A 26,980-nucleotide genomic window follows, 5' to 3' on the forward strand; every position below is an offset into this window, starting at 1 on the left:
CAACGTCGTCTTCGTCACCGCCGCCGCCGTCGTCAGTCACAATCTTATTACCTACATTTCACCATTAAAATTTAGGTTTCGCATTACACCGAATACATCATTGATTAATTCGTTTTTACCGTAAAAGGACGAGTAGGACGACCCGTTAAGTATGTACAATGCGTGCACGCGATTAGTCTTCTTTTACTTCAATTTCATACTACACTATTGCTCTGCCATCTCGTTGGCCCACCAGCGGCGCGGCGTTCTGTGTATGCAAATCCAATGCTTTCATGTCGCCCAGGTCTGAAAACGGGATAACGACGAGACAATATTATTCTTCAGAGGTACACGCGTGACGTATGAATAAAAACATTTGAAATATTAAAAATTTAAAAATTTATAATTCCAATAGAAATTTTATGGATTTTTAAGCAAAACTCTATGTAAAAGACGTATGTTGCTCAACAACATGCATAAAAATACTTGGGAAATTGTATGCAATTTTTAAAAATTAACAAATTATTTACAATGTTTTCGATTATGTTTTATTAATTTAACATAAAAAAATTACCACTCTAGGCATTATTACATTATTCAATTGATTTAATTTTCATAAAATATTCATAAAGTAATAAATGTTTCCAGCCGATCGTTCAATTATCTTTGGATCAAAATAGCTTGATATCCCAGTTACAATCAGATTTTGAGCAAAATTGAAATTATTTTATTTAATGTATTCAACTTTTATGTAATTATCTAGAAATATATAACACGTATTAATTTTTATTCAAGTACGCAAAAATATATAAAAAAAAAAGTAATTAACTATTTCACATTTTCATCTACGCATTAAGAAACGTTGACAAAATATTCAATCAGAAATATTTCAAGTTAAGTGTTGAAGTACATGAATTTAAATAAAAATCTGGGTGCTACGTTAAATAATATTTAAATAATTTGTATGTGTACATTGTGCTTGGCTTTTACATCACAAATTGCCTAGTATTGAGTATTGACGTACAAATAATTAAAATATTAGTTTTGAGTTTTAAAATTTAAATTGTTTATTAAATATTTGAAGTCTAATGATAAATGACTAATAATAATAAACGAATAGATCTTTATAATTTCATAGTTACATTATATGGCTATTCCACTATGCTTAAAAAGTCACTATAAATGTATTCTGAATCCATTTGATGATTATTATTGAATATGAATACTGAATAGTTAGTTAAAATTAATAATGTGGGTAATAGGTACTTACCAAGAGTACTTTTTTCGATAGCTACAGTATTATAGTACCAGTTACTATCGGTTATCAGAGATTGATTTTTTGCATATAGATAATACAAATCGATATTAAATTATTAAACAATTTTAAAATTTCCTGGACTATATAATATATTATGATAGTAAATACATAGATTTGTTAAAGCAAGTTAATTATGCGGTCTTATTATTAAAGATAGTGATTGAATGGAAATTACCTTGACTAATGAATTAATTCTCGTCCTACCGTCAAATAATCAATAAATATATATTTTTAAGGTCATATAAATAATTTTTTTTAAATTTCTATTATTTTTAAAACTGTTATAGCTTAAAATAGACGTCAAAAACGAAGATCTAAAATAGAATTAGTAAAAATAAATATTCATTAGTTTATTAAAAAAATAAATAAATAAAGTAATGTAATATTTTTTTCTACAATTAAAAATAACCAAGTGTAAACTATGTTCATCAAATCTATGTGAATAACGCTTGATTAAAAAATGTTTTTTTTATACATAAAAATCAACATGAAACCAATATCGTTTTTATTTTGTTATTTTCTTAGAATCTACTTAATATTAATATTATGGTATTATTTTATTTTGTTTAAACATTCATGTAAAACAAAATCAATAATTTTTAGTTTTCATTTTTATAAATTTCATACATACAACTAATGTTATGTTATAGATACATTTTTTAATTTTTTTTTAAATTTTTTAAAATAATTATGTAACTAAATAAGCATAAATGGAGTCAATTTTTTATTTTAAAGTGAATTGTCGATGAGCTTAGACTTTTTTCTATTATATTCATCAACCTATAGATATTTATTTAAAAATCCATTTAAATATCTTATAAATGTTAAATTATTTTGTATAGAGATTAAAAAAAAAAAAACCTTATTGGTTTTTATTAGTCTATTGCCTATCTTTATTATTATTAATATGAACTATAATTTAAAAACATGCGCTATCCTTTTATGTACCTTCTATTATGTTTGGTAAAAGTACATTCGAATTATAAAATAAACCACTGTCATAATCGAAAAAAACACTTTTTTTTTTTTTATTCTTATTATTATTTAACTTTTAAACTATTTGTCGTTAACGTGTGCAACTGGATCACGATTCTACTCTTCAGCGGCATTATTAATTGCGAACGTGCTACAATATTTTGTTCACAATAGTTAACGACCAGAGTAAGCTTGTCTGAATAAAAAACGTTTTTGTAATAAATTATTGTTGATATTTTAAGTTTAATTAAGAGTTTTTTTTATAAATACAAACGATATTTTTTATTGTTATCCACACGCGACCATAAAGGTATACCATTTGTCATACTTCCACTTCCATTTGATGGAATTTTCCTTTTAATAAAATCTCTATTAAATTAAATCACATTAAATAAATATATAAACAAATTTTAAGATATAAAATTTTTCATATTAAAGCATGTTATAAGTAATAAATTTATATAAAATCTATGTTTTAAATGTCGTAATATTGTAATGTTTTATTTTTAAATTGTACTTTTCTATTATTTAATTGTTGAGCTAAATTAGTTGTATAACTTGAAGCTATAAAAAAAAAAAAAAAAGAAGTTATAAATTGTAAAACAGGAAATGATAATATTAGGAAATATTTTTTTTTTAGTTGTAGTGTTATACTATTATATCTTAACATTTATCATAGCTTGTAAGTCAATATCACTAGTTAACATTTTAATGTTTTATAAAAAAGTATAGTGCTTATAAATTCAAGTAAAACTAGTCCGATTGACGTTGATTTAATATTATTTGATAACCAGATATTATGTTCATTATCTTTCGGCTCGTGGTATCTACATAATATGCATAATATTATGATTAAATAGTATGTATATATTTATTTATATGATTCAAATATCAATAGTGCAAAATAAGTAGTCTTTCAACAGTTATGACCTTTTAGAAGTAAACGTATGAAGGATAGCATAAACAATAAAAATATCTTTGACTTTCACCGTGTCAAGTACACGATAGGGATACCTGATACAGTTTGCTTGGTCGGGGCTCCCAAGGAGACTAATATATTATAATATGGTACGTGCCCGTTCATCATTTCGATCGGAATGTTTATGCATTTAATTTTTACAAGGTGCTCTGAATATCTTATTTGCATCGGTTAAAATTACTATTTAACTTGGGCAGCATTAATTATTGGTTACTTTAGTACCTATATATATATATATAATCTTAGGATATATTAGGTGTATGATTAATAACTCAACTATGAGTCCGCGACGTAATGTACTGTCGAAATAAATCTGTGGTAGTGGTACCATAAAATGTTGTACGTAATCTTCTCCGTCTTAAGATGTACACAGAGTGATTAACCAATCCTGCTCGCTTTTTTATAATGATGATTTTAAACTTTGAATTCCGATTTTTCAAAAACACTAAAATTCTAAATTTATACTGTTTAAGAAAAAAATCATGTGATGGTTCAAATTGTTTTTTAATCGATAATCGACCTTTTTATGTTGTAAATTTTATACATGCAAATGTAAAAACCAATACGTACAAATTCCAAAAATTAGAATTTTAATAGATTAATTATTAAATACAACTATGGTAAGAGATGAGGGGTAATTATTATTGGTGAATCGTTCTGTATGTACAGATAAAAACAAAATTTGATGAATTTATAGTCTCATAAAGTACTAATTAAGATTTTCGATATTTGGGAATAAGAGGAGTCATTGAAATACTTTAATTTAGTCAATACCATTATTATCACCAAAAACCTTGTTAATTATTGTAATAAACTTATTCTAATAAGTTTTAGTTAAATTATTTTTTTAACTATTAGATAGGTTTCATCATATTTATACAATACATTATCATTCACCGGCAGAGGAAAAAATGTTGTAAAAAATTGTTTTAATTTATATAAAATTTTAAAAATTAATTCTTTTGGTCGTTTTGATATTATATTGTTAAATGGTGTACAAATACACTTAAATTCTAATTATTTCATGAAGTTAATTTTACGCCGAATTAATACGAAAATGTCAGCTATATGTTTTAAATTTTCAAGAGAGTCGTATTATTTAAAAATAATAATTATTGCTAATATAAATTATAGCTATTTATTCTTCGTTGCATATGGTTGGTTATTTTATTATTAAGTAGGTACATAATATGAGTAAACTTACATGTATAAATTAATTTAAATATATTTTGCAATCACTAGTTTTCGATTGCAATCCTCTTCCTACGACTTACGAGCTAATGATATCAAATATTACACATCTATTTTCTGTAAACTATAATTAAATAATAAATAATTTAAAGCGAATAATAATATACATTTTGGTTTAATTTATTTGTTGTTTGTTATAACTTATGTTGTTAAAACGTTATACTTACAATAGTCCTACACTCAATTGTTATGTGTATACGCCTGTTATTATGTTAATTTTAAAATATAATATGTAGTTTTATGCGTAATTATTTTAGTTTTAATAAAATATTTAATCATTTATATTATAACATATTATGTTTTAAAATTTTAAAAATATTATCAAGAAATTGTACATTTGAAAAACTTGTATAGTATTGTTTTCCTACAGCTAGAAATGTCATATACATTATACAATAAGATGATATAATGAAAAATTTATTATGTGTTAAATTCTTTTTGTTTGTGTAATATTTGTGAAAAATAAATAGCCAAGTAGTTCATATTCACAATTAAAGTATATGCTACATACATTAATAAAGTTTATTCGAAGATAGGTAAGCATAAATTATCAATAAATGTAATAACATTCAAAAATATTATTTTATTAAATATAAGTTTACGTAAGTTTTAATTTATGAAAAAAATCTCAAGTTTAAGTAATTTATTTAAGTTATATTTAGTTATATCTTTAAGACTATTTGTAAATATTATTATAATATATTTTTGTAAATTAGAGGGCCTATATTATAAACTTGTTTTGTTGCATTCACATCGATTATAATAATAATTAAATCAATCACCGCTGGCTATTTGTAATTTATTAGCCCAATAATTTATATGATTTCATATTAAAGTTCATTGACTTTTTGTTAATTACCTATATGTGGAATACCTAAATTATTAATTTAAACATTTCAGTAACTCTTTTATATTAAAAAAATTAATTGAGTTTTAACTATTTTTATTATATCAACGTTTATAGATATATTAAAACTAGTTATATTGCATTGAGAAGAAATTAAAGGAAGATGAAAAAGTGAAAAAAATTAATTTACTTAAAAATTTAAATGTCTCGTTGATTAAGGTACAACTAGAATGGGTATGCGTAAATATATTTTTAAAAGAAAAGGGACTTCGTGCCCCCACGTTTCCCCTCAATGTAAATACTGATCAAAATAATAAAAGTGAATGCGATGTATCAGGAATAAAATAATAAAATATATGTTTCTTAGAACGGAAAATCTTTTCAATAGAAGAACTTTGTCGAGTGTTTAAAGTTGACGGGTTTTGTTCTGGTGTAATTAAAATGAATATAATATTATTATGATTGTTACTAATAAAAATATTTAAAAATTAATTTTAATAATAAAAGAATTTAGATGATGATAATAATTAATCTATTGGTAACCATAATGCAATACTACATTTGTAATATTAACTATATTGTTTATATATATTTCTAACTATCTATGGAGTGACGTGAATTTATTTGTTTACATAATTTAAGAACTCGAAAAAATTATATTTTATAATCGTGAATGTTTTTTTTTTTTTTTGCAATTACGTGCAATGAATTTATTTTGCTCATTGCCATATGACCGGAACTTTATCTTATACTCTCTAGTTACGACTTATGACTGTTAAAAAACTGGTTTGAATGTGCAACATTATATCTTATGAGACATTTTTTTTAGATTTATTATAATATTTTTGTTTTAGTTAAGGAAACTTCAACAAGAATAAATAATTACGTTGTTGTTAGTTACCTGAACTATTTATTAAAATCAAAAATACAAAACTCAAATTATATATTGAACAGTTAAATTACCTGAGCATTTTATTATAAAAATTACATACCTGTCATATACTTAAAAACTATAATTTTATTATCTACAAGTCTGTACGTATATTTATCGTATACACTATTACTTCGATACTATTATTTTAAATTTAAATTAACAAACCATGTACTAGTATAGCTTATAGTTATTTTCTCATCGTGTCTTCCTAAATCCATTTATTTTGTTTATATAATTTAAAGAAAAATTCAACAATATAATAACAATATAACCTATATGTAATGTGTATAAAAATTAAAATTCTACTGAAACGTTATGTCAAGATACATACACAATAATGGTAAACCGTTAAGCTTTGACTGCAAACAATATTATGAAATAGTAAGGGAGGGCATTTTTATTGAAAAATTCCGTCAAACTCGATTGTGTGCAATGTCGTTTTCCTTGACTATATTATGTAATTGTATTGTTTTGTATTAAATGCACAGTTATTGATGAGTCCAGTATGAGTATTTACCGTATGGACATCGTGTGTGCGACACAAAATGACCGACAATAATATTATGTTGGTAATAATATTTTTTATGACGTCTGTGTTGACCGTTTTCAGTCAACCGAATTTTCAGTCACAGCTATGGGTTACGAAAATTTTGTCCGATACCTTAGACGAATACACCCCTGACGGAGGGATAGTTTGCAAACGTCACGGACTGGAGTATCGAGAAGGATTGAGAGACCTTAAACTGTGGGCGACTCAAAGTGAGCTTATATAAGTTTGATTATAATTTTATATATTTTGAGCTATATGATAGATAATTTACATTTTACGAATGAAAATAAAATATCAATCGAGCAAACTAAGAAAAATAATTAGATTTTTTTTAAATATGCATTATCATTACATACATATACGTATATTTTAAGAAATATTAACAATTAATAGCTAATATTGATGTAATTTTTCAATTTGAAATGTACTCATTGCTTTTTTTTCTATAGTTATTATTGTTATTAATATTATTCATTACTGAATTCGCGCGCCCATTATTCATTACACCAGATACATAATTATGAGTCTAAGCACGCAGAGTCTCACCTATCTAAAATAAATACATGTTAAATATTAATGCAAAATTAAAATATTATAATTTTAGCAGATTAAGTATGGGCCAATAACTTATATGTTGTCCTAATCACTAGGTACTTGAATAAAACGTTTGAATAAATTATTATACACCGAGGTATTATATTAAATGGAGAGAGAGGAAAGATAATTTCAATAATGAAATGGAATGTGACATAGTTTATAAGATTATTTTTATTGACCGAGGCGGTGAGAATAGTATAAATTTTATATTTTCTTTAAATTATAGCAAGATATCATTAAGTATTTACAGTATTACGAATCAAAAGTTGTTTGCACAGTTGCAAAGGTTATTGGATAATATGGAGTTGTATATTGCTCGAAGTAAAACTACATTAAAGTAGAAGAATAATTTTTAATTTTCATAACAATACATTTTTAATCGTGTGATGAATTATTTTCATTGAGTGTATTGATTTGTATGTATTTAACATTTTAATATGTTGATCGGTACATGACATAAATTCAACAAAAAATGAAAACATTATATATTTATGCTAATTGTTTTTTTCAAACAGTGCTTATACTTAATAATCTGGAATAGAAGCCCGAAAGCCTGACTCGGTCGCTTGTTAGACAGAATTTTTATTTGGGCAACTCTCTCCTCCTGCTAGGTTTCTGTTATAACTAATAAAGACTATTATAATTTTATCATTGTAAAATCGTCTATTATTCATTTAAACTTTATCATTTTGCTTTGTTTTATTTTATACATCATTAAAAATTTAATTTAAAATAAATATTTCTATTTTCAGTGTATGACGCATCATCTAAATTTCCTACGGGGATCTTAGCTGGGAGATCTTATGACTTTGGAAATTTTGACGAATGTTTAAAAACTGTTACTACTGGTTTGGATTTAAGTCCTCAATATTGTATTATAAGCATTCGTTTTTTACCTACTACAAAATTGTATCCACATTATTACAACATCACACATTCTAATCTAAATTCAACAGGCTCTGTGTGGGAGTCCACAAAGGTTAGTTATCTGTGTACTGATTCTAATTTTAATATTTTATTCAATCAATAATATTTTTGAAGGCTGAAATAAATACAAATATATCAAACTTATAATGTAATGATTTCATAATAAAATATAACTATTGTATTAATTATTATTATTAGGTATATTTAGTGAATAATAAACAATTTTTATATTATTTATAATTTCTAACGTAATTTGTGTATTGATGTAATATTTAATTAATATCTGTTAATTATATAGATTATAAATACCTGAATGGCTAAAACAATATTACTGATTTTTGTCATTTTATTTTTTATTTTTATCATAAAAATACCACTGTATCTACACTATAAATTGTGTTAAAACCGTTTGAGTATATTATGTAAATGATACAATAATAATTATAATAATTATACTATTGTAAGTGTATATTTTCAATGACAACAAACATAAATTCATAATTAAAATATGATAAATATAATTTTATAAATCGAAATTCTTCTACTTAAACTATAACAATGACTTTTTTTTTATAAATTAATTTACATGATATCTTTAATTAAATAAGATAACTAAGATTACTTTTGTTAAGTAAGATAAATTTAAATAACTAATAGTATCGATTTTTCATTTCCTAATTTTATTATTAGTTGATACGTTTAAAATGTGTTGTTTAGAATGAGTCTGGTTTGATGAAAATACAACGCAACGAAATCAATACAGCACTCTGTATACCTTCGTCATGTTCACATTCAGATATACAGACAACATTATCACCCAAAATAATTTCTGAATTTTATAAGCACCAAATTATGACCACTGTTACTGTGAATTCAATTTATTGTACTACTCAACAAGAACTCCAGCCACCAAAGTTATTGGGATATCGGATATTTTGGTAAATCATATTAAAAATCGTTAATTAATAATTTAATATGTGTTTTAAAATATTAAATTGTTAGGATTCTAATTTAATTTTATCATCAAATCATATTTTTATAATTTCATATTTAAAAATAAATAATATCAGTTTAATTTACCTTCTTTATCAGTTGCTTTCGTTTGACGTATTCCCTGTGTGGGAAACCATATTTTCTTAATATCTTCAAACATTATAAAGTTAATTCAAATCAATTGTTTTACAATAAGTTAGTCATACAAAAATATATAAATAATAATAAATTAATCAAAATATTATATTGATATTGATATTCAATTTCATTTTGAACTCTTTGGAATGTGATACGATTAAAATTATTCAACTCGATAATATTATTTATTTATTTATTTAATAGGATAGTTCTATTAATTATTATATTATTGACGATCGTCGGATCACTATGTGACATATACAAAGAGGAAGAAAATCAATATAATAATTACAGTGAGTAACGTAATGTGAAATTAAAAAAAAAAATAACGATGAATAATGTGTACCTATCGATCTATACTTATGAATTATTATATAATAATAAGTAATACTATATTTTAACATAGGTGATTTAAATAATATTTTTAGAATCATTTTTCATGGCATTTTCATTTCCGGCTAATATAAAACGTTTATTTTTGGCCAGCAATAAAACCGAAAATCTATCTTGTATTGACATTTTAAAGACTCATGCATGCGTTTTGATCATATTTGGACAAAGAATGTTGTACAGTTCTGGTCAACCACTACAAAACCCTAAAAAGCTTGACGAGGTATACATTTATTATACTATATAATAAACACAAGTACCATATTTATACAACTGTCAAATACAATAAGCTTATACCTACGTTACATGTTTTATTGAATTATTGAAACTCGGACTTTTCTAGATAGCCTTACATTTAATGTATGCTATGATTCACAATGGATCATTGGTCGTCGATTTCTTTTTTGTCATCAGCGGTTTCCTTACTTTTTATTTTCTTTATGATGAACTAGTCAACACAAAAATCATAAATGTTCCATTACTCTTATTATGGAGATGGTTAAGGTAAGACTAAGATGCGTTTTAAGAATATTACAATAATTATATTACCTATTAAATATTTTAATTGTTTAAACTTTAAATTGGATATTTAATACGTTTAAAGAGTTTTAAAAACTTTTTATAAATTAAGCTAGTTACATTTTTAATGAAGGCAAAAAATTATTCGGTTAAAAATGTGTTTAATTATATACCTAGTATTTTTATAAGAAATATTTTTATTTAATAACCTTGTATGAGAGAAGATTTCGTATACCTTGTACAATGTTTATCATAATTCATAACATTTTAATGATAAATGTGTTTTCTACAGGAAAAAAAAACCAGTTCAATTTTGAAATTAATAATTACATTTTAATTTTATGCTATAGTTTTTCTATAAAAATATTTTGTAGGTACTTACTCGTAAACAAGTCGTGTAACCATTTTATTTAAAATAATACTTCCTTAAATCCATAATATTCACATTTGATACTTCTTTACAGATCTAATATGTTTGTTAATTATACTTATTTTGATTGCTCACATATTTCAGATTAATGCCTGTATATGGTTTAATGATAGCGTTTCATACATTTGTCTTATTACACTTGGCTAATGGACCATTATGGAAAAAAATAGCTATTCAAGAATCAGATTACTGTCAAAATAATTGGTGGAGCAATCTTCTATTTATAAATAACTATGTAGATGCCGAACATCCAGTAAGTATTTTTTTTATCGAAAAAGATATTTTGAAAACTTGACGATTTCCAGTGTGTTATTCAATCGTGGTATTTGGCATGTGACATGCAATTTTTTATCGCCGGCATTATACTTGTTTATTTTGTGTGGAAGTACCAAAGATATGGAGTATACTTAATGTGGATTACGATATTTTTTTCATGTTTAATACCTGCTTGTATCGTATACACTCATCAGTTTTATCCGACATTTTTTAGTTATCTTTCGTAAGTAATCACACATAACATTGTTATTTATTATAATAGAAAATTAAATTAATTAAATTAATATAAATTGAAGATCAATTTATTGATTTGTTTACACCATAGATACCTATTACAAGACTAATAATCTTACTTTTTTTAGATAGTTAATTGAAAATTGTTATTGTATTGCCTAATTTAAGATATCTTCACAGCTATTAACCTAAAAATAGCTTAATTTTATTTATATATTTTATAAGTTTTATAATAATGCATTTTTATTTTTATTATACCTTTGCAATACCTTTTATTACTTTCTATAATTAGGTGCTTGCCATATGAATGTATTTTTTTTAAATGTTCCTAAATTTGTTTCATCGCCTTCAAAATTTGTTTTGCTTATTGGAAAAATTGCAAATACTGTGTTGAATTATGGCACTATAATTTTCTTATCAATAAACGGATTAACGCAATTATTATTATAATTACACAGTTTTCATCTTCGACTCAAAACTATCGAATTTCTATTAGAAAGTTATACATGGGTCGCATTATTGAAAAAATTTTATATTATTGTTATTATATCTACCTATTAATTTGTACAAAAATGTATATTAATTTTAAAAATAATTTATGGAAATAATAAGTTTATATTGAAACACTGACTTATAACTTGAAGCATTTCCATATTTCACTTAAATAATTTGTATTCTATATAATATTGTATTTCTGTGATTTTACAGGATCTTAAACTATCTACCCGAACAAAAAAGTTATGTAATGTTATATGTGCCTAGTCACACAAGATCGACACCGTATTTCGTGGGAATATTTGCTGCGTATGTTTATCGGTACTTGAAACTTGATAAACCGAAGTTTCGTTTTCCGTACTCAAAAACTTTGATAACGATACTCATTATAATTTATCCGTTATTTCTAATGACCATCCAAGTGTTTTATGTCCAAAAATACAATTTATGGCTAAGCGTTATATACACGTTCATGTACCGAATGGTGTTTGCTACTATTATTTCCATATTTATTATAATATGTGCTGTAAATGGATTATTTAAAGGTAAATATTTTGAAAATAATTTAAAAGGTCTCACTATCCAGTGTCCGTTACTCTAATTTTCTTTTAAATATGCTTTTTACATTTTCATTAACTAAAATATATATATTGTTTATAATTAAAAAAATGAATATGATATATTTTGGAAACGTTCAACGATATTATATAAGTTTAATTTAAAATATTATAGGTATATGGTTACAAATATTTATACCATTAAGCAAATTAACGTATGGAGCATATTTGGGAGGACTATCAATACAATTACTTCAAGTAGCATCAATGAAATCACCGACATACTTTAATGATAGCCTTTTGGTAAGCAATGAAATGACTAAATAAAATGTTACACTTTTAAATTATTTATAGTATTATTTATGCTTGATACCTTAGTTATAAGTAAAATTTTAGTAACAATTGTTTGTACAGAAAATGAACGATGTATAAACTTACCGATTCATAATTGTATTTTTTATAGTTATGGTTAGCAATTGGAGATATCGTGTTTGGATTCATATTTGCATTTTTTTTGTATACTTTAATTGAATCACCATTCGATATATTATTAAAAAAATTGGTTATCATCATTAGCCCAAGTAAAATAATACATTTTAAACTATTATCTACGTAGTTATGTAATTAATTAACACATACTATAATACACGTATTATTTGTTTTTCATTTCTTACAGTATAATATAGTATAAATTAGGTACATAACTACCTATATGAGTCATATCATTAAACATAAAAATGTCTACAATATTCTAAACCACTCACAAATAAAAGTTGGATGGGTCAACTAAAAATATAAATAAATATATAAAATATCCATTATCATCATATTTTAATAATTTGTCTATTATGCATTGTTTTCGAGTTAATTTCTTATGACTAGAATTGTCATTATTCATTATTTATTTTTCGTTAATACTAAATCATTATGTATAAGGGCAACAATAAAAAGTAAAGTACGATTGGGCGCATGTGACATTTCAACTCGTATAAAAAAATAAAAATGAAAATAATATATTACCATGATATATCGTGGATATATGTGTATGGCAGCTTTACATTAAAATTATATTTTTAAATGTCAGACAATTGTTATACACTCTGTAATTAAATTCAATATCAAAAATGTTAAAGTCAATGTCATAACTTTCAACATAAAATAAATATACCAATATCTATAAATTATAATTATAAGTTATAAGTAACTTCACAATCGACATAGTGCTTCAAGGTACTGTGCACAATTTAAAGTTTTATAGGTAATTATCTATATATAAATATGGCAAATGATATTTTATATTATATGTTCCACACTTCGTACTTATTTTTTATTTATTTATTAATAATTGATGCTTAGGAGTCCTAAGTTGGGACAGTTTTTTTTAATAATTATATAAATAAAAATAAAAATAAAAACACACGATAACATAACTATAATTATTACCATAATATTAAATAGGAACCATTTACTACATTAAATCAGTGATTTTAACCTGATTAAGTTAATTGAAATATTGATCGATATGAATAAACAGTAATTTTGATGGTAGGTAAATTATAAAAAAGGTTTGTGACACCCGAGTATGGTTGGAGGGACTTTTAAAAGTATTGGCTAATTAATTCAGAAGATATAATTAAAGATTTTACTTTTATTTTATTTTTTTGTTTTGCGTCAAAATTAACTTGTTGCTTGATGTAATTGTGTCAAAATAGATGAGTCAAATGTCACATGCACTCAATTATCGTTTCTCCAAATAACCATGTTCATTTGACGCGCGTCGAAGTGACGGAACACCATTAAAAAATAAACATTATTAAATTAATGTTGTAATATTTAATATTATTTATTAATTTTACATTGAAAACAAATCAATAGTGTGCCTAATCAATACATAAATGTCATGTCGATTTTACTATTTGGGTAAAATGGTTTCACTAATTTTAATATATTATACACAATAAATAATTAACTGTATACTGATGTACTAATAATTAATTATAATTAATTATAAATATATCAATGTATATAATATAACTTCACTTTTAGTTATTAAATTATTACTTACATAATATTTTAAGTAAATAGGTTTACCATAGCTACGTAACACTCATGGTTCTAATATAATGAAGTTTTTTGTTTTTCAGAAATAACTTTTAATAGTAAAAAAATGACAAATTCAACAGTTCCCAGGAAGATAACTCTTAGAACACATCGTTCTAGATAATGTGATATATTTTAAATTATATTATTTAAGTTTAAGCTGAAAACTCTTCCTACTTATGTTTTAATTATTATTTAACTATTTTTTATAAAAACAAATATTATACTTATTAATATGTCTAAAATGATAAGAAATATTTTTAAAATAATTATAATTTAAATTTTTTTACACTAATAATAGTATATTTTAGCTAAATATAAATGTTTATTGTTATTGTTATAATACGATTTGTAATTTTGTAATACACAAACTTGATTTAGCTTTAAAAATTAAACAATTTATAAATTTAAAACTACAAAAGTATTTTCAAACGTTCATAATTTTGATTAATTTGTCAAAATTTGAATATTCCAAACACTTACAAAAAAAAAATTATGACTTTATATCTTTGATATTTTTATATAGCTATCACTTACAATACCAATTTTTGATAAACCTTGTATTAAATTTCAAGCTTTTTGATCCATCGAAAAAATTATATCGACAAAAATAATAATTATATTTAATAATATTCTAATAAACTAATACTTTGATAATTAAAAATTAAAGTAATACACTACAAAGAACTTATTATACAAAATATTTATAAATCAAAGTAATTACGTGTATTCATTATTTTATTTTATTAAAATTACAAATATATTAGTAGGTATCATAGTTATCAACATGTGTTTTATTCATTAACTCGTTAGGAATAGTTTTGTTGTATTATATAATAATTAATGAGGCTATTGAAAACAGGTTACAACAATTTTAAATGATATGGAGATTTGATTTAAACAAGTTTTATAATATATTACTGTTGTGCTATCGAAGAAAGTTAATTTTGTATTTTGTATTTTGTATTTTTTATTTTTATTTTATACGATGATCAAAATTTATAAAAACTTAATTATTAATTGATGAATTAATTTTATACGCATATTTTAATAATTCTAAATCGCCTATCTTTACTATAATCTATTTTGTATAACATATAACAGTCAAGTGTCAATTATGTAATAATAAGTAGATCAACTAATAGTTCATAATATAAAGTGAAAACGATGAAGACATAATAATTTATTAAAATTGAACGACCGACATTTTATTTCTAAATTTTAATCGCAATACATCACTGTAATTAGTATATATTAATTATGTTACAAAAATATAACAGATGTTCATACCTGAGGTCTAATTTAAAATCAATAATTACAACATATTTAAGAATCTTACCTTGTTAGATAAACTTATATTTAATGAATAGCTAATTGCGCTTACACGTACCTATATGCTTTAATAATTTTCAAACATTTAAAAATTGAATTACGTTCTTATAAATTATAGTTAAAATCTAAATGTTGAATATAGTTTTATTTACAAGCATAAGGATGAATAAATTTTACAAAATTATAAGTAGGTATACTGAAAGTTTCACCATATTTCACAACACAACATAATTTGATAGGTTTAATGAATTCTTAATATTATTTCATACTTACATTTTAAATTTATCTATAAAATACACGATGAAAATCGGACAAAAGTTTAAAATATTTATTTTCGTGATAACAATAACTGTAACTTTCAAGACACTCTTGTCAAAGTTTCTCCGTTAAGAGGATTCTTTATGTTATGAAATACGTATTTTTTTCTTAATTATTTTTATGGGCATCACATCAATTTTTTGTTAATAAAAAAAAAAAAAATCAAGCCGAAAATAACTGTATTATAATAAGTATTATTATTTGATACAATTTTTAGGGAACTTGATTATAGGTAATCAACTCGGACAAATTGAAGTATGGACATTAATTAAGATTTCAACAGTTCCGTTCATGCAAATAATCAATAAAATATCTATCTATAATAGTTTCGATATGCTCTTATGTCGTAATTCGAACAGAAAATTCCCGACAGTTAACTCACGCCTGCAAAACGGACGTTTACGGTATGTTGGTATATCATTATATCAATCAATAGACAACACGATTAATGTCAAGTACGCAGACTTTTGTTCAGGATTGATATTTATTACAGTACGTTTTGTACAAATCGCGAGTGTTCAAAGATGCAGTCGATGACAATCCTCTATAGTTTCTATTATTATAGCGATCGTGTCCTGCGAAACGGAATTAAACCAATCACAACGATGGTTCACAAAAATATTGTACGATACGCTCGAAATTTATGTCCCGGACGGCTGGCCGACGTGTAAGCGGGATGGACAGACTTATCGCGAAGGATTGAAGGATCTCAGACTCAAAGTGAGTTCACGTCCAATGTACCAACACAATATTATAATCATATCTGTTATTTATATATGTTACGGTAAATGATGTTAAATGGAAATTAACGTTATTCACCGGTTATTAACGTTATTTACCAAATATACAGGTAATTATCGTTATAAACTGGATAATCACGTTAATGACCAAATACACAGGTAATTGATGTTATAAACCAGATAAGCGCATGAATCTCAAATACTACAATTTGAAAAATTATGTAAGTACCCAGATATTTTTAAAAATAGAATAAATGCATTATTATTTTTATTTATTTTTACAAGTTTTACTCCCATGACATTTAATATAACATAATTTTTCAGCCCCAAGGTAGGCACAATGCTTATTATTATTACAACTAGTCTTGCAATGACAACGCTGGTACTTTCGAGGGCTCGCAACCGAATTATTACTAGCTACTTCCCTCAGTGTCAACTGTCTACCATCTGCTAATTTTATCACATTGTCCATGTCTAATAGATTTTATTTGCAAACAGCTATTTTTGACATGTGAAATAATATTTAAGAAAACTATATTCCGTACTTATAAAATAATAAAACAAATTTTAATTTTAATAGTATATTTTTTCATTAAGAATTAACTTACAGAGTTTGTATAAATCATGTTCAACTTGAGTGACAACTTTACTGATAGTATATTTTGCATAGAACCACGAGCTCTATCAACGTTTGGTATAAATACACATACAGTTAAGCCTATTTCAAGCTGAGGAAACTTTTCTTTAGAAAATTTCATCATTTCCTCTCCTTGTTTTTCTAAATTTTTTTTTGAATTTTTACATGCAATACAAATATTTTCTTGACAATCATCAAAAAAATATTTAAAATAATTTTCAAATATTTATATTTTAGTTTTATTTTTGTTATATTTAAAATTCGGAAATTTATCGTTAAATAATTAAAAAATATTTAAGTACCAAGTTCCGAATTTTTTTCTGCGATTTCTATGATTTAATTTCCGATTTTGTCTTCTTTGATGATTGGTTCTTTGGTTATTTTTTTAAATCTTCCGCAATAACCTCTTTTATTTTATAATCAGATCAAAATTTCCCAAATCATACGGTTATTAACGTTATTCACTAGAAAATAACGATAATTCCCACATTCGTAGGTAAATAACGTTAATAACCGGCGAATAACGTTAATTTCTGATATAACATCATTTACCGTAACATATACATACTGTACAATCTCGGCAACCATAGCATAACTGTCGAAGATATTATATTCATGTATTGCATGTTCTAGGTATCTTTGTGCGCGGTCGAACGTTAAGAATGCGAAATTTCAAACACTTTGTACGGCCAGGTAAGAATATAGGTACATATTAGAGCGCAGATGACATTTTATACCTATAAAAATATTCAGTATTTATGTATACCTATAATATAATGAGCCATAAACACATCTGAAGTTATGAGAGATTATACTAGAAATTTTATGTTTTTATTGCCTACAAATTGGAGACGAAAACTCGTCACTGGTGGTTTTAATTGTATATTGTATACATCGATCATACTATATTATTTATCGTTATTTGTTTATGTCGTAAAAAATTTTATTTGAACATTGCACTTTACACCTGAAATTTTTAATATTTTATTTTGTCATGAATATTGATATACGTTTATATAAATAGGTACATGTATTATTAGATATCAAGTAACTTTAAGATGTAATCGCACCGTTTTAATCTTCAATTAAAATTATCCATTACAAAAATTATAAAGAATAGTATTTTTAAGGGTGTAACATCAAATATATTTGCCTAATTATAGTCTTGAATAATTTAAAATTCATTTAAATTAAAAAAAAATTTTTTATTACACAAGTCAAATAATAATAAAACCGTTATTTCAAACTCTCGAAAATATTACCTACTATAATTTTTGTAATTATAATGAAATTGTAATCTAAGATTAATCAAAAATCATAGAAAACCGATTTTACGAGAATGAGTTTTATCTAATTTTAAGACTACAATAAGCAGAAGTTTGCTTCTTGCAAAATAAAGTTATACAAATAATCCAAAAAATAATTAAATTAGTTTTATTAGTTTTCTATACATGATATAAAATAATTTCTAGGTATTTATTTATATTCGTTCAATAATTTGATGATATTATTATATTTTACCTTTTTTTCATTTAGATAATTTCATAATGTGCATTATGTTAATAGTTAGGTACCTAATAATATTTTAAATAAATGATCCAAAATTCTTCAAAGTAAACAATGTTTTATTATTAATATAAACCAATAAAAATCTAGCACTATTTTAGACTCAATAATTTATTTAATTATAACTAGGTATTGTAATAATTACCTCATAATGTTTAACAAAATGCACGAGTATAAATTACAATGTAAACTACCCATAGGAAGGTATTTTAATGTTGCAAAAATACATTAGTAATAATATAATAACATAATTGACATTCATGGAACATTTACATTTAAAAACTAATATTTTTTCGTTTTTATCATTATTTATTGTAGTGCATAATGCTTTAGCGAAGTTTTCAACAAGAATATTAACTGGATCATCAATAAATTTCAGGGATTTTGACGAATGTTTAGAAACCAACACAACTAATTTAGACTTTAACTCAATACTGTATTGTAAACATATGTTTTTTGCCATCTGTCAAGCTATATCCAAATTGCTACAAAACCCCATCACTTAATATTACAAATTTGTCAATTTCTGTGTGGAGAGCAGTAAAATTAATATTACGTGCCTATTACTGAAATTTATATTAGTGATATTGGTGCCTATGGTTAATAAGTTCTGATGTTCTATTGCTAGGTGGTCTTCTCTTTGTGTGTTTTGTCATTGTTATTAACATTTTGTTATCTATGTCACTTAAATATTATTTATTTTTTTTACATAAAAAAATTGTAATATGTATTTTCATAAAAAATAGGTATTTAGTATGGATATTACAAATATTATGGTGATATCAATGATATCATAATATAATCATTAATCAATATCGATATGTAAAATTTGTTAAAATGTTACATTTATTTTTTATTTTTTTACACAAAATAATCAATATTATTTTAATAAAATTATTATAAATCAGACAACTCAAAAATATAGGATTATTTTAATGATATTTTTAATCCAGGAAAACCAAAGACTGAAGAGAGAATACTGAAGGCTGTTCAAATGTTACCATATACAATTGGAAGACATAGTTATTAATTAATTAAAAAAGTCATCATAATATAAAGTTAAAAACATTTAAAATTTAACACAAAATATTTCTTTATAGATTATAACATCTATTGTATTTTTTTTTAAATAATTATTTTTGATTTTCTACTTTTAAAGCTTAAAGAGTAAAGAAATTATAAATATGATAAATGTAAATTATAGTCATTAAAAATATATAGCAGTTTAAACTTTAAAAGTAATAATTAATAATACCATTATAAATAATGACTTATAGATCTCTAATATTGTATTTTAGAACACAATTAAAAATTTGATCATTAATATTTGTGTTGGTTTTAATGATTACCTACTACAGTTTTAATCCTAGACTATCCGTGTATCTCTGATACAGTGAGCTTGGATAACATAAATTGTTCACTTGAAAATAATGAACTAGAAGAGCTTTATAATAAATTTTCTAAAAATCTGAATCTAAAAATAAAATGTTATGATAAAAATAGTTAATTTATTATTTGTATTATGCATTGTTTATTTTTCAACAGAATTAGAACAATCTAAAATGCATATCAAATGTTGATTAAATTATGATGAAGAAGTACCTAACATTGTAATTTAATAATGTAGATAATTGTACTTTTTTTATATAATATAATTATTATTCTATGCACTATTGTCACTTAGTTGCAGTAACCAAGTTAACACAATAACCAGTCAATCCATGACAAATCCAATTTATAACACTCAACTGGTCATCATTTTAACTTGGTTGCACTTTAAAGAGTACAACTTTATTAAAAAATTAAATCATATTTTATTTTTCTTGAAATATCAGCAGGTATCTAACCTTGTTTAAGTATACTATACAATTAAAAAAATATACACATTTATTATATTATTTATATTATCTACAGTTAAAAACATCTATTCACCAACACATGACCATTCTTTTTTTCTTTTTTTTATCAGTCTTAGATAAAAATACAATCACTTGCTTATACATTTTCAATAAAAAAAAAGTTCTTGTTCTGGTCATCTACAATGTCAGTCCTGATTCTTTCGTTCAAACGGATCAATCCATTTGTTCATATCTAAAATATAACATATGATATAAATATAAGGTAACCATTTTATAAATTAATATAAAAATAACATACTCCCAGGAGCTTCGGGCTGTATTCTAGATTGATCTAATTGTGCACGATTCATCTCTTGTGACTTTTCTAAAAAATATTATAAAGTAAGATAAGTTATATGGAAAAAAGTCAAATTAAATTCCAAGATATTATTTTTCTTTAAGATATTCTTCTTAATATTGTACTCGCCTTAACATAAAATAATAATTTGTTGAAACTTAAATGCAATGATAAATAAGTGGATTAAAAAAAAAAAATCTCATTAAAACTTGAATAATAAGGAAAAATACCTATTTTAACAATTTTTAATTTATTATAAAAATAATTAATAATTAAATATTATAGCATTAATAAAAATACATTTTTAAAGGTACAATCACAGTAGTTTTATTCACTTAAAAATTGTGAGCAATTAAAAAATATTTAGAAATTGCAAAATATTATGTAATTTTTAACTAATTATATATTAAGTTTAATTTGGAAATAGCAATACTAAATATGTTGACATGGTGATTTTAAAATAATTTTGAATCCAAAACTATACATTTATTTTACTTTTACTTTTACATAATTATTTAAATATTGAATATGCTATACGCTTACCAAGAATCTATTAACATTCGTTTGATAATGTGTATAATATGATTTTTGTATATAATTATGTACAATTTACGTAAAGTTAAATATTATTTAGTAGACCAAGAAATCATTAAACTTAGTACATATATATTAATTTACTATTAATATTAGTAAAATAAAATTATATATTACAAATTTAACTTACTATAATCTTCAACGTGCATCATTGGATAAATAATGATTGGATAAGTTGCTAATCCTATGCCACCAACAAAAGCTGATAGGAATGCAACATACCTCCATCCTTTTAAACGAGACATTCAAACGTACTTAAAGTAGGTAACTTGAATTAAACGATGTAACTTTTTGGTAAACAAATAAACTAAAAGAATTAATAAAATTATTGGCTATACCAAACCCATTATTTATTTTAATTTAATAGTTATCAGTTATCACATACTTTCTTTATATCACATACTTGTGTAATATTATCAATTAAGTTTTAATTCTTGATAAAGAAATAAAGAATAGATAATATTCTTGATGGAATTTAATTTAATAATAAATTATATAATTTTATAATATCCACTATCCAGAATCCACCTTGCTTGATACATTTCAATTTGTTGCTACTTTGTAAATTGTAATATTGAAATATTAGTTTTCTGATTGTTTTTATTTTTTTTATTTATATTGAATTAATTTTCATTTAGTTTGAATACTTATAACTTATTTAAAAGTTGTATAGTAAGAGTATCATTCAGTGGTAATATTATAGAAGAAATATAATATATTAAATAAAAACAAAACATTCTTACCTTTACAATTCATTAAGGTCTTCGATTCATTGCATTTTTAATTTCTTGCCTATCTCTTAGTCCCTCTAAGTCATCTTCTACTCTGTTTTTCCAATGTCATGTAGTCTTCCCCCCATCTGATTTTATTTTTTTGGTTTGTTAGTGAAGAGTATCCATTTTACTAAGCCAATCTCTGCATACATGCCTAGCTCTAACTATTTTGATCTCAAAAAATCTTGCAAGTCAAGTGTATTGTACAACCTGGTTTAAGCCTGCATTCTTTTTCAACTTATATATACCAGTGTTGAGGTTTTTCGTACAAGTATATTATATAATTTTAAAGGATTTTTCTTTCGAATATCACCAACTTATTTTTATCACTTTGTTTTTACCCATACATGAGAATATATATTACAGCCAAGTAAGATTTTTCTGTTGTCCAATATAATTTGCAACACAAAAAGACAGAATTATCATGATTAGAAGTTTAAAAAATATAAATAGTATTGTATAAAATGTATTTACTTTTATTTATTTACTTACAATTATAATTATACAAATTAAAGTCTAGGGTTTATAATTTTAAGAATAAGTATTTTAACTTAATTCTTATTAACAATTAAAAAAATATAAAATTTCATAAAAACATCATCATTTGGATTATTATTTATAAGTTAATATGTTATTGATTTATTTTTTCCATTTTATACATCTGTAAGCTTGAAAATTTGATATTTTATCATCTAAATGATCATAGTTATACGATTTAAAACAAGGTTCACACATATGATTTACAGATACTGGGGTTCTATCATCATCATTCACCATAACAACACTAGCTACATTTTTAGAGCAAAATATACAATTTTTTAATTTATCTTTTGCTACACTGATGACTCTTGGATAATTGGTTTGGCCAAGACAATCATTAGATTTAGCAATACTGATTTCATTAAAAATAAATAGATGTTCACAACGTCCTAAGTGTTGGTAAACATAAGGTTGGCCAATGCATATTTCCAAGTCTAAAAGTTGTGTATCCATTGACAATATATTTTCAATAGGGTGACCATTATCACATGCCCATTTTTTCATTGTTTCAGCATAAACATGTGTACTTCTATCAGGTAATGTGTCGACATATATGTTATTGTTAATGTAAAATAATCCGTATCTCAAATCTGAGTTCACAATGTATTCTAAAAATAAAAATATAAAATAAATAATCCATTTATTATATTTTTAAATTTATATGATTTTAATTCTATATAAAAAGTTATGTATAAAAATGCTTCAAATTTATGAATTGACATAATTTATTCTAAGTATATTGATGACTAATATATAATTTTTCATCATCTTTTTCTAGCATTCAAAAAGTTTTAAGTGCCTAACCCCTTTAAACCTCAGAATTTTATTTTAGATAGTACTTTGAAGAGATTATTTATCATCTAAATAATATTAAACCATCAATTAACCACTAAAAAATTATATATATATTACATAAAAAATAAAAATTTTAATTTACCTAATGGTTTATGAGGGGTTCTGCTTATATCGCCACTGATTTCACTTTCTTCATTTTCACATTTAAATCCTTGTTTCAAATCTTGAAGAGTTTGTGTATCATAAAATTGAAGGGTTTTTTTACAGCGCGGAAAAACAGTTTCATCAGGAACTTGATTTTTTGTCCAATGAAATGGATAATAAAATGAAATTGTAATTAATAAAGTTTGACCAGGCATAATATTACCTCTTGGAGTAAAATTGGGAAGCGGAGTATATAATTTTGTTTTTTTAGTCTGATAAAAATCACTTTTCATAATTTTAAGTGTTTGAAGATTACTACTAATAGTGTCGTAGATAGGAATAACATAACGAGCACTTAATACATCTGGTGAATCAAAAACTTCTTGATAATTAAATTTTTGTAATTCTGTTTCCCACTTTTTTATATCATCTGGTAAATTAGTTAAATCAGCATCTGGATTAATTGATTTTAATTTTTCAAATATTACACGATCATTGATCTTTGACATTTTAATTTGATCAACTTTAAAAGCATTTTCAGTTTTAAATTGTCTTAAGTTAATAGGTTTTGAAATGTAACAACCAAGAACTGAATTACTGAATTCCATTAAAACTGATTGATGATGTTCTACTCATATATTCTGTAAAAATAATGTACAAAAGTTTTCATAGTTCTGAATAAATAAAAGGGAAATACTTCAAATATTTACAATAGTATAAGATTTATAGCTAATTCTTAAGTATGTTAAATAACATAATTTATAATTAAAAATAATTTGTTAGTCTACTTAATCATTATTTATAAATATTATCTAAGCTTGAATTCAATACTAAGTGTATCCAAGAATATAAATATGTAAATACCGAAATACTTAATATTAATAGGTACTATACTACTATGTGAGATAGTTGATTCTTTATTTCAAATGAAAAAATAAACTTAAAATAAAACTATATTACTGAATACTGATTACAATAGTACAATACAAACAATACAACACACTAACTATTTTAAATAAAGTTAACTTAGTTAGTCTAACTAGTAAGTAATAACTATTAACTACTAAATTAGTACTTACTGCTTAGAAGTTAGATCGGATAATTAAGTAATAATTACTAAGTAGACAAGAGTACAAGACTACGAGGGATGGAACACAAACAACGATTTACTTGGTTTTTTGGTTTATCTCACGACTGCCGGTTTTTGATTATGCTATCATTTTAATTTTTAGGTTTACTTAATTTTATGTTGCAAGGTTTATAGATAATATTATCTATTATCTATAAACCGCATAATATACTTCATTCTCTTATTGATCTTGAAGCAAACTACTATTTTTTTTATAGTAGTGACCTCTACACTGTTCAAGTTTATGAAAAATATTGTCGATAATATTATTATTTATTATCATTACCTAATCTTTAAAGTAAATAAACGAAGAAGCAAACTATTACTACTTATAAACGTGTATCCAAGCACAGGATATAACGGTCCAAGGGCGCTCATATGGGGGGCAAGGAAGAGACATGTTATTCGACACGATATTCGATATTCAATAAGAAAACGTTTATGATCAAAATCGTAAAAATTTGTAAATTATTTTAAGATACCTAGTTAAAAATCTTTTTATTGATTCATAATATTTGAAAATCTAATACACGGTACTCCATATCAAGTTGTTATTATTGAGAAAATAAATAAAAATTGAGTACAATTCCATAAATATTTTTTACGAGCGTTTGAAGTTTAAATTTAAACGAAATTGGATATTTATGTCACAGTGGATATTTTAAGAAATTATCAAAGCCAATTCACAGGGTGACACAAAAAAAAAATTTTCACACTACCTACTCGTCGTATTCAAAATCAACATAAAAACCTAAAAAAACTTTTTAGAATTAAATATACAAAACTTTACCTGCATCTAACAATACCTTCAAAACTCACAACACATGAGCAAATACAAAATTAACAGTTAATGAGTTAAATTTATTCTTTTCAATTACAAAAATGAAGTCAATCGTTAATGACATACAGACATAGATAGGTACAGTATACTTTATACATATTATATAAGTAAAAAAAAAACAATACTTTAAAATAGATTAAAGAATTAAAAATTAAATACCTATCTTCCATTATTCTTACTAGTTTATTGTGTGTCACAAAGTATGAAATATCTTCATAGTGTGATGAGTGATGATACGACACAAAGGTTGAGATACACTGTGCCACTGTGGTCTACAAATTACAGATTATTTACGTGGGATAGTTGTTGATGTCCCCGTTCTAGATTGTTGTTTATAATATTAATATTCCGAAGTGCAATATATACTCGTAATTAAATATTTATATTATCATGACATGGGTAACTATATACCTACCGGATACTATAGTCTATATGTCTAATATACTGTAGCCAGCTTCTACTGATCGTCAAAAATAAATTGTCGCCTGTCAGTAAATATTAATATTAGAATAATATGTAAATACGTAATTGTTAAGTACTATATGTATTATATTCATAAGCGTTTTTATGATTTTGACGCCCTAAGAACAAAAATCTATTGCCGCTTTTTTTTTCCCTAAAAAAAATTGTCGGAGTGGGGGGGAGCTAATCAATTTTTACACATCGGTGGTTTACCTAAAAAAAATAAAAGGTCATCAGATAAAAAAAGCTTAGCCCCTGATTATATGATGAAAGTATATTTTCAAACAGTATTATTATAATTTTTAATATATTAAAATTATTGAGAAAACTCTGTGTAAGCATAAAATATAGATTTTAAGTTATTTTATACTTAACGAAAGAAGACAGTCGTCGTATGTGTTGAACATTGAAGTTTAAAGGTTCA

The 26,980-nt window shown here is 24.1% G+C and overlaps 3 protein-coding genes across 13 annotated transcripts; 1 reads left to right on the plus strand and 2 right to left on the minus strand.

The window, feature by feature from the left end:
* Positions 1–71: 71 nt before the first annotated feature.
* Positions 72–20,157, plus strand: LOC112594063 (nose resistant to fluoxetine protein 6-like). 10 transcript variants are annotated; one of them, XR_003114632.1, is made up of 16 exons: positions 6,570–7,042; positions 8,183–8,409; positions 9,075–9,295; positions 9,693–9,781; positions 9,917–10,101; positions 10,222–10,382; positions 10,912–11,080; positions 11,133–11,326; positions 12,046–12,377; positions 12,565–12,692; positions 12,853–12,970; positions 14,534–14,614; positions 16,357–16,631; positions 16,705–16,859; positions 18,150–18,209; positions 19,401–19,428. XR_003114632.1 is itself a non-coding variant. In XM_025338679.1 (14 exons), coding segments are annotated over exons 2-14 (1,947 nt in total). In that variant the 5' UTR covers positions 72–326; positions 6,894–7,041; the 3' UTR covers positions 19,589–19,796. The 10 variants fall into 10 exon arrangements, 5 of the variants coding, with proteins under 5 accessions (XP_025194464.1, XP_025194463.1, XP_025194461.1 ...); XR_003114631.1 differs by having other exon boundaries at positions 16,357–16,543; positions 16,633–16,859; XM_025338679.1 differs by lacking the exons at positions 12,853–12,970; positions 14,534–14,614; positions 16,357–16,631; positions 16,705–16,859 and adding exons at positions 72–326; positions 16,862–16,876 and having other exon boundaries at positions 6,894–7,042; positions 12,565–12,669; positions 19,401–19,796.
* Positions 20,158–20,951: 794 nt separating this feature from the next.
* Positions 20,952–22,233, minus strand: LOC112594050 (small integral membrane protein 20). The gene is made up of 3 exons (XM_025338654.1): positions 22,003–22,233; positions 21,240–21,305; positions 20,952–21,173 (listed from the first exon to the last, which is right to left on the minus strand). Exons 1-3 carry the CDS (start codon positions 22,115–22,117, stop codon positions 21,127–21,129), a joined length of 228 nt encoding a protein of 75 aa, XP_025194439.1. The 5' UTR covers positions 22,118–22,233; the 3' UTR covers positions 20,952–21,126.
* A 1,027-nt stretch (positions 22,234–23,260) lies between these two features.
* Positions 23,261–26,516, minus strand: LOC112594030 (snRNA-activating protein complex subunit 3). 2 transcript variants are annotated; one of them, XM_025338624.1, is made up of 3 exons: positions 26,254–26,516; positions 24,123–24,765; positions 23,261–23,793 (listed from the first exon to the last, which is right to left on the minus strand). In XM_025338624.1, exons 2-3 carry the CDS (start codon positions 24,730–24,732, stop codon positions 23,285–23,287), a joined length of 1,119 nt encoding a protein of 372 aa, XP_025194409.1. In that variant the 5' UTR covers positions 24,733–24,765; positions 26,254–26,516; the 3' UTR covers positions 23,261–23,284. The 2 variants fall into 2 exon arrangements, with proteins under 2 accessions (XP_025194409.1, XP_025194408.1); XM_025338623.1 differs by lacking the exon at positions 26,254–26,516 and adding an exon at positions 25,204–25,702.
* Between the last annotated feature and the right edge of the window lie 464 nt (positions 26,517–26,980).

The sequence above is a fragment of the Melanaphis sacchari genome, unplaced genomic scaffold, assembly GCF_002803265.2.
Source record: "Melanaphis sacchari strain LSU unplaced genomic scaffold, SCAv2.0 Contig21_pilon_pilon, whole genome shotgun sequence".
Taxonomy (NCBI): domain Eukaryota; kingdom Metazoa; phylum Arthropoda; class Insecta; order Hemiptera; family Aphididae; genus Melanaphis; species Melanaphis sacchari.

What these genes read in the sequence shown, in the direction of transcription:
- LOC112594063 (XM_025338676.1), top strand. Translation starts at nt 6,829, where the DNA reads ATGACCGACAATAATATTATGTTGGTAATAATATTTTTTATGACGTCT. An exon ending in AAATCAATATAATAATTACA is followed by an intron (nt 9,782 to 9,916) that starts GTGAGTAACGTA and finishes TAATATTTTTAG; the next exon opens with AATCATTTTTCATGGCATTT. An exon ending in ATGTAGATGCCGAACATCCA is followed by an intron (nt 11,081 to 11,132) that starts GTAAGTATTTTT and finishes GACGATTTCCAG; the next exon opens with TGTGTTATTCAATCGTGGTA.
- LOC112594050 (XM_025338654.1), bottom strand. Translation starts at nt 22,117, where the DNA reads ATGTCTCGTTTAAAAGGATGGAGGTATGTTGCATTCCTATCAGCTTTT. An exon ending in GATGCACGTTGAAGATTATA is followed by an intron (nt 21,306 to 22,002) that starts GTAAGTTAAATT and finishes AATATTTTTTAG; the next exon opens with AAAAGTCACAAGAGATGAAT. An exon ending in ACAGCCCGAAGCTCCTGGGA is followed by an intron (nt 21,174 to 21,239) that starts GTATGTTATTTT and finishes GTTATATTTTAG; the next exon opens with ATATGAACAAATGGATTGAT.
- LOC112594030 (XM_025338624.1), bottom strand. Translation starts at nt 24,732, where the DNA reads ATGGAATTCAGTAATTCAGTTCTTGGTTGTTACATTTCAAAACCTATT. An exon ending in AACCCCTCATAAACCATTAG is followed by an intron (nt 23,794 to 24,122) that starts GTAAATTAAAAT and finishes TTTTATTTTTAG; the next exon opens with AATACATTGTGAACTCAGAT.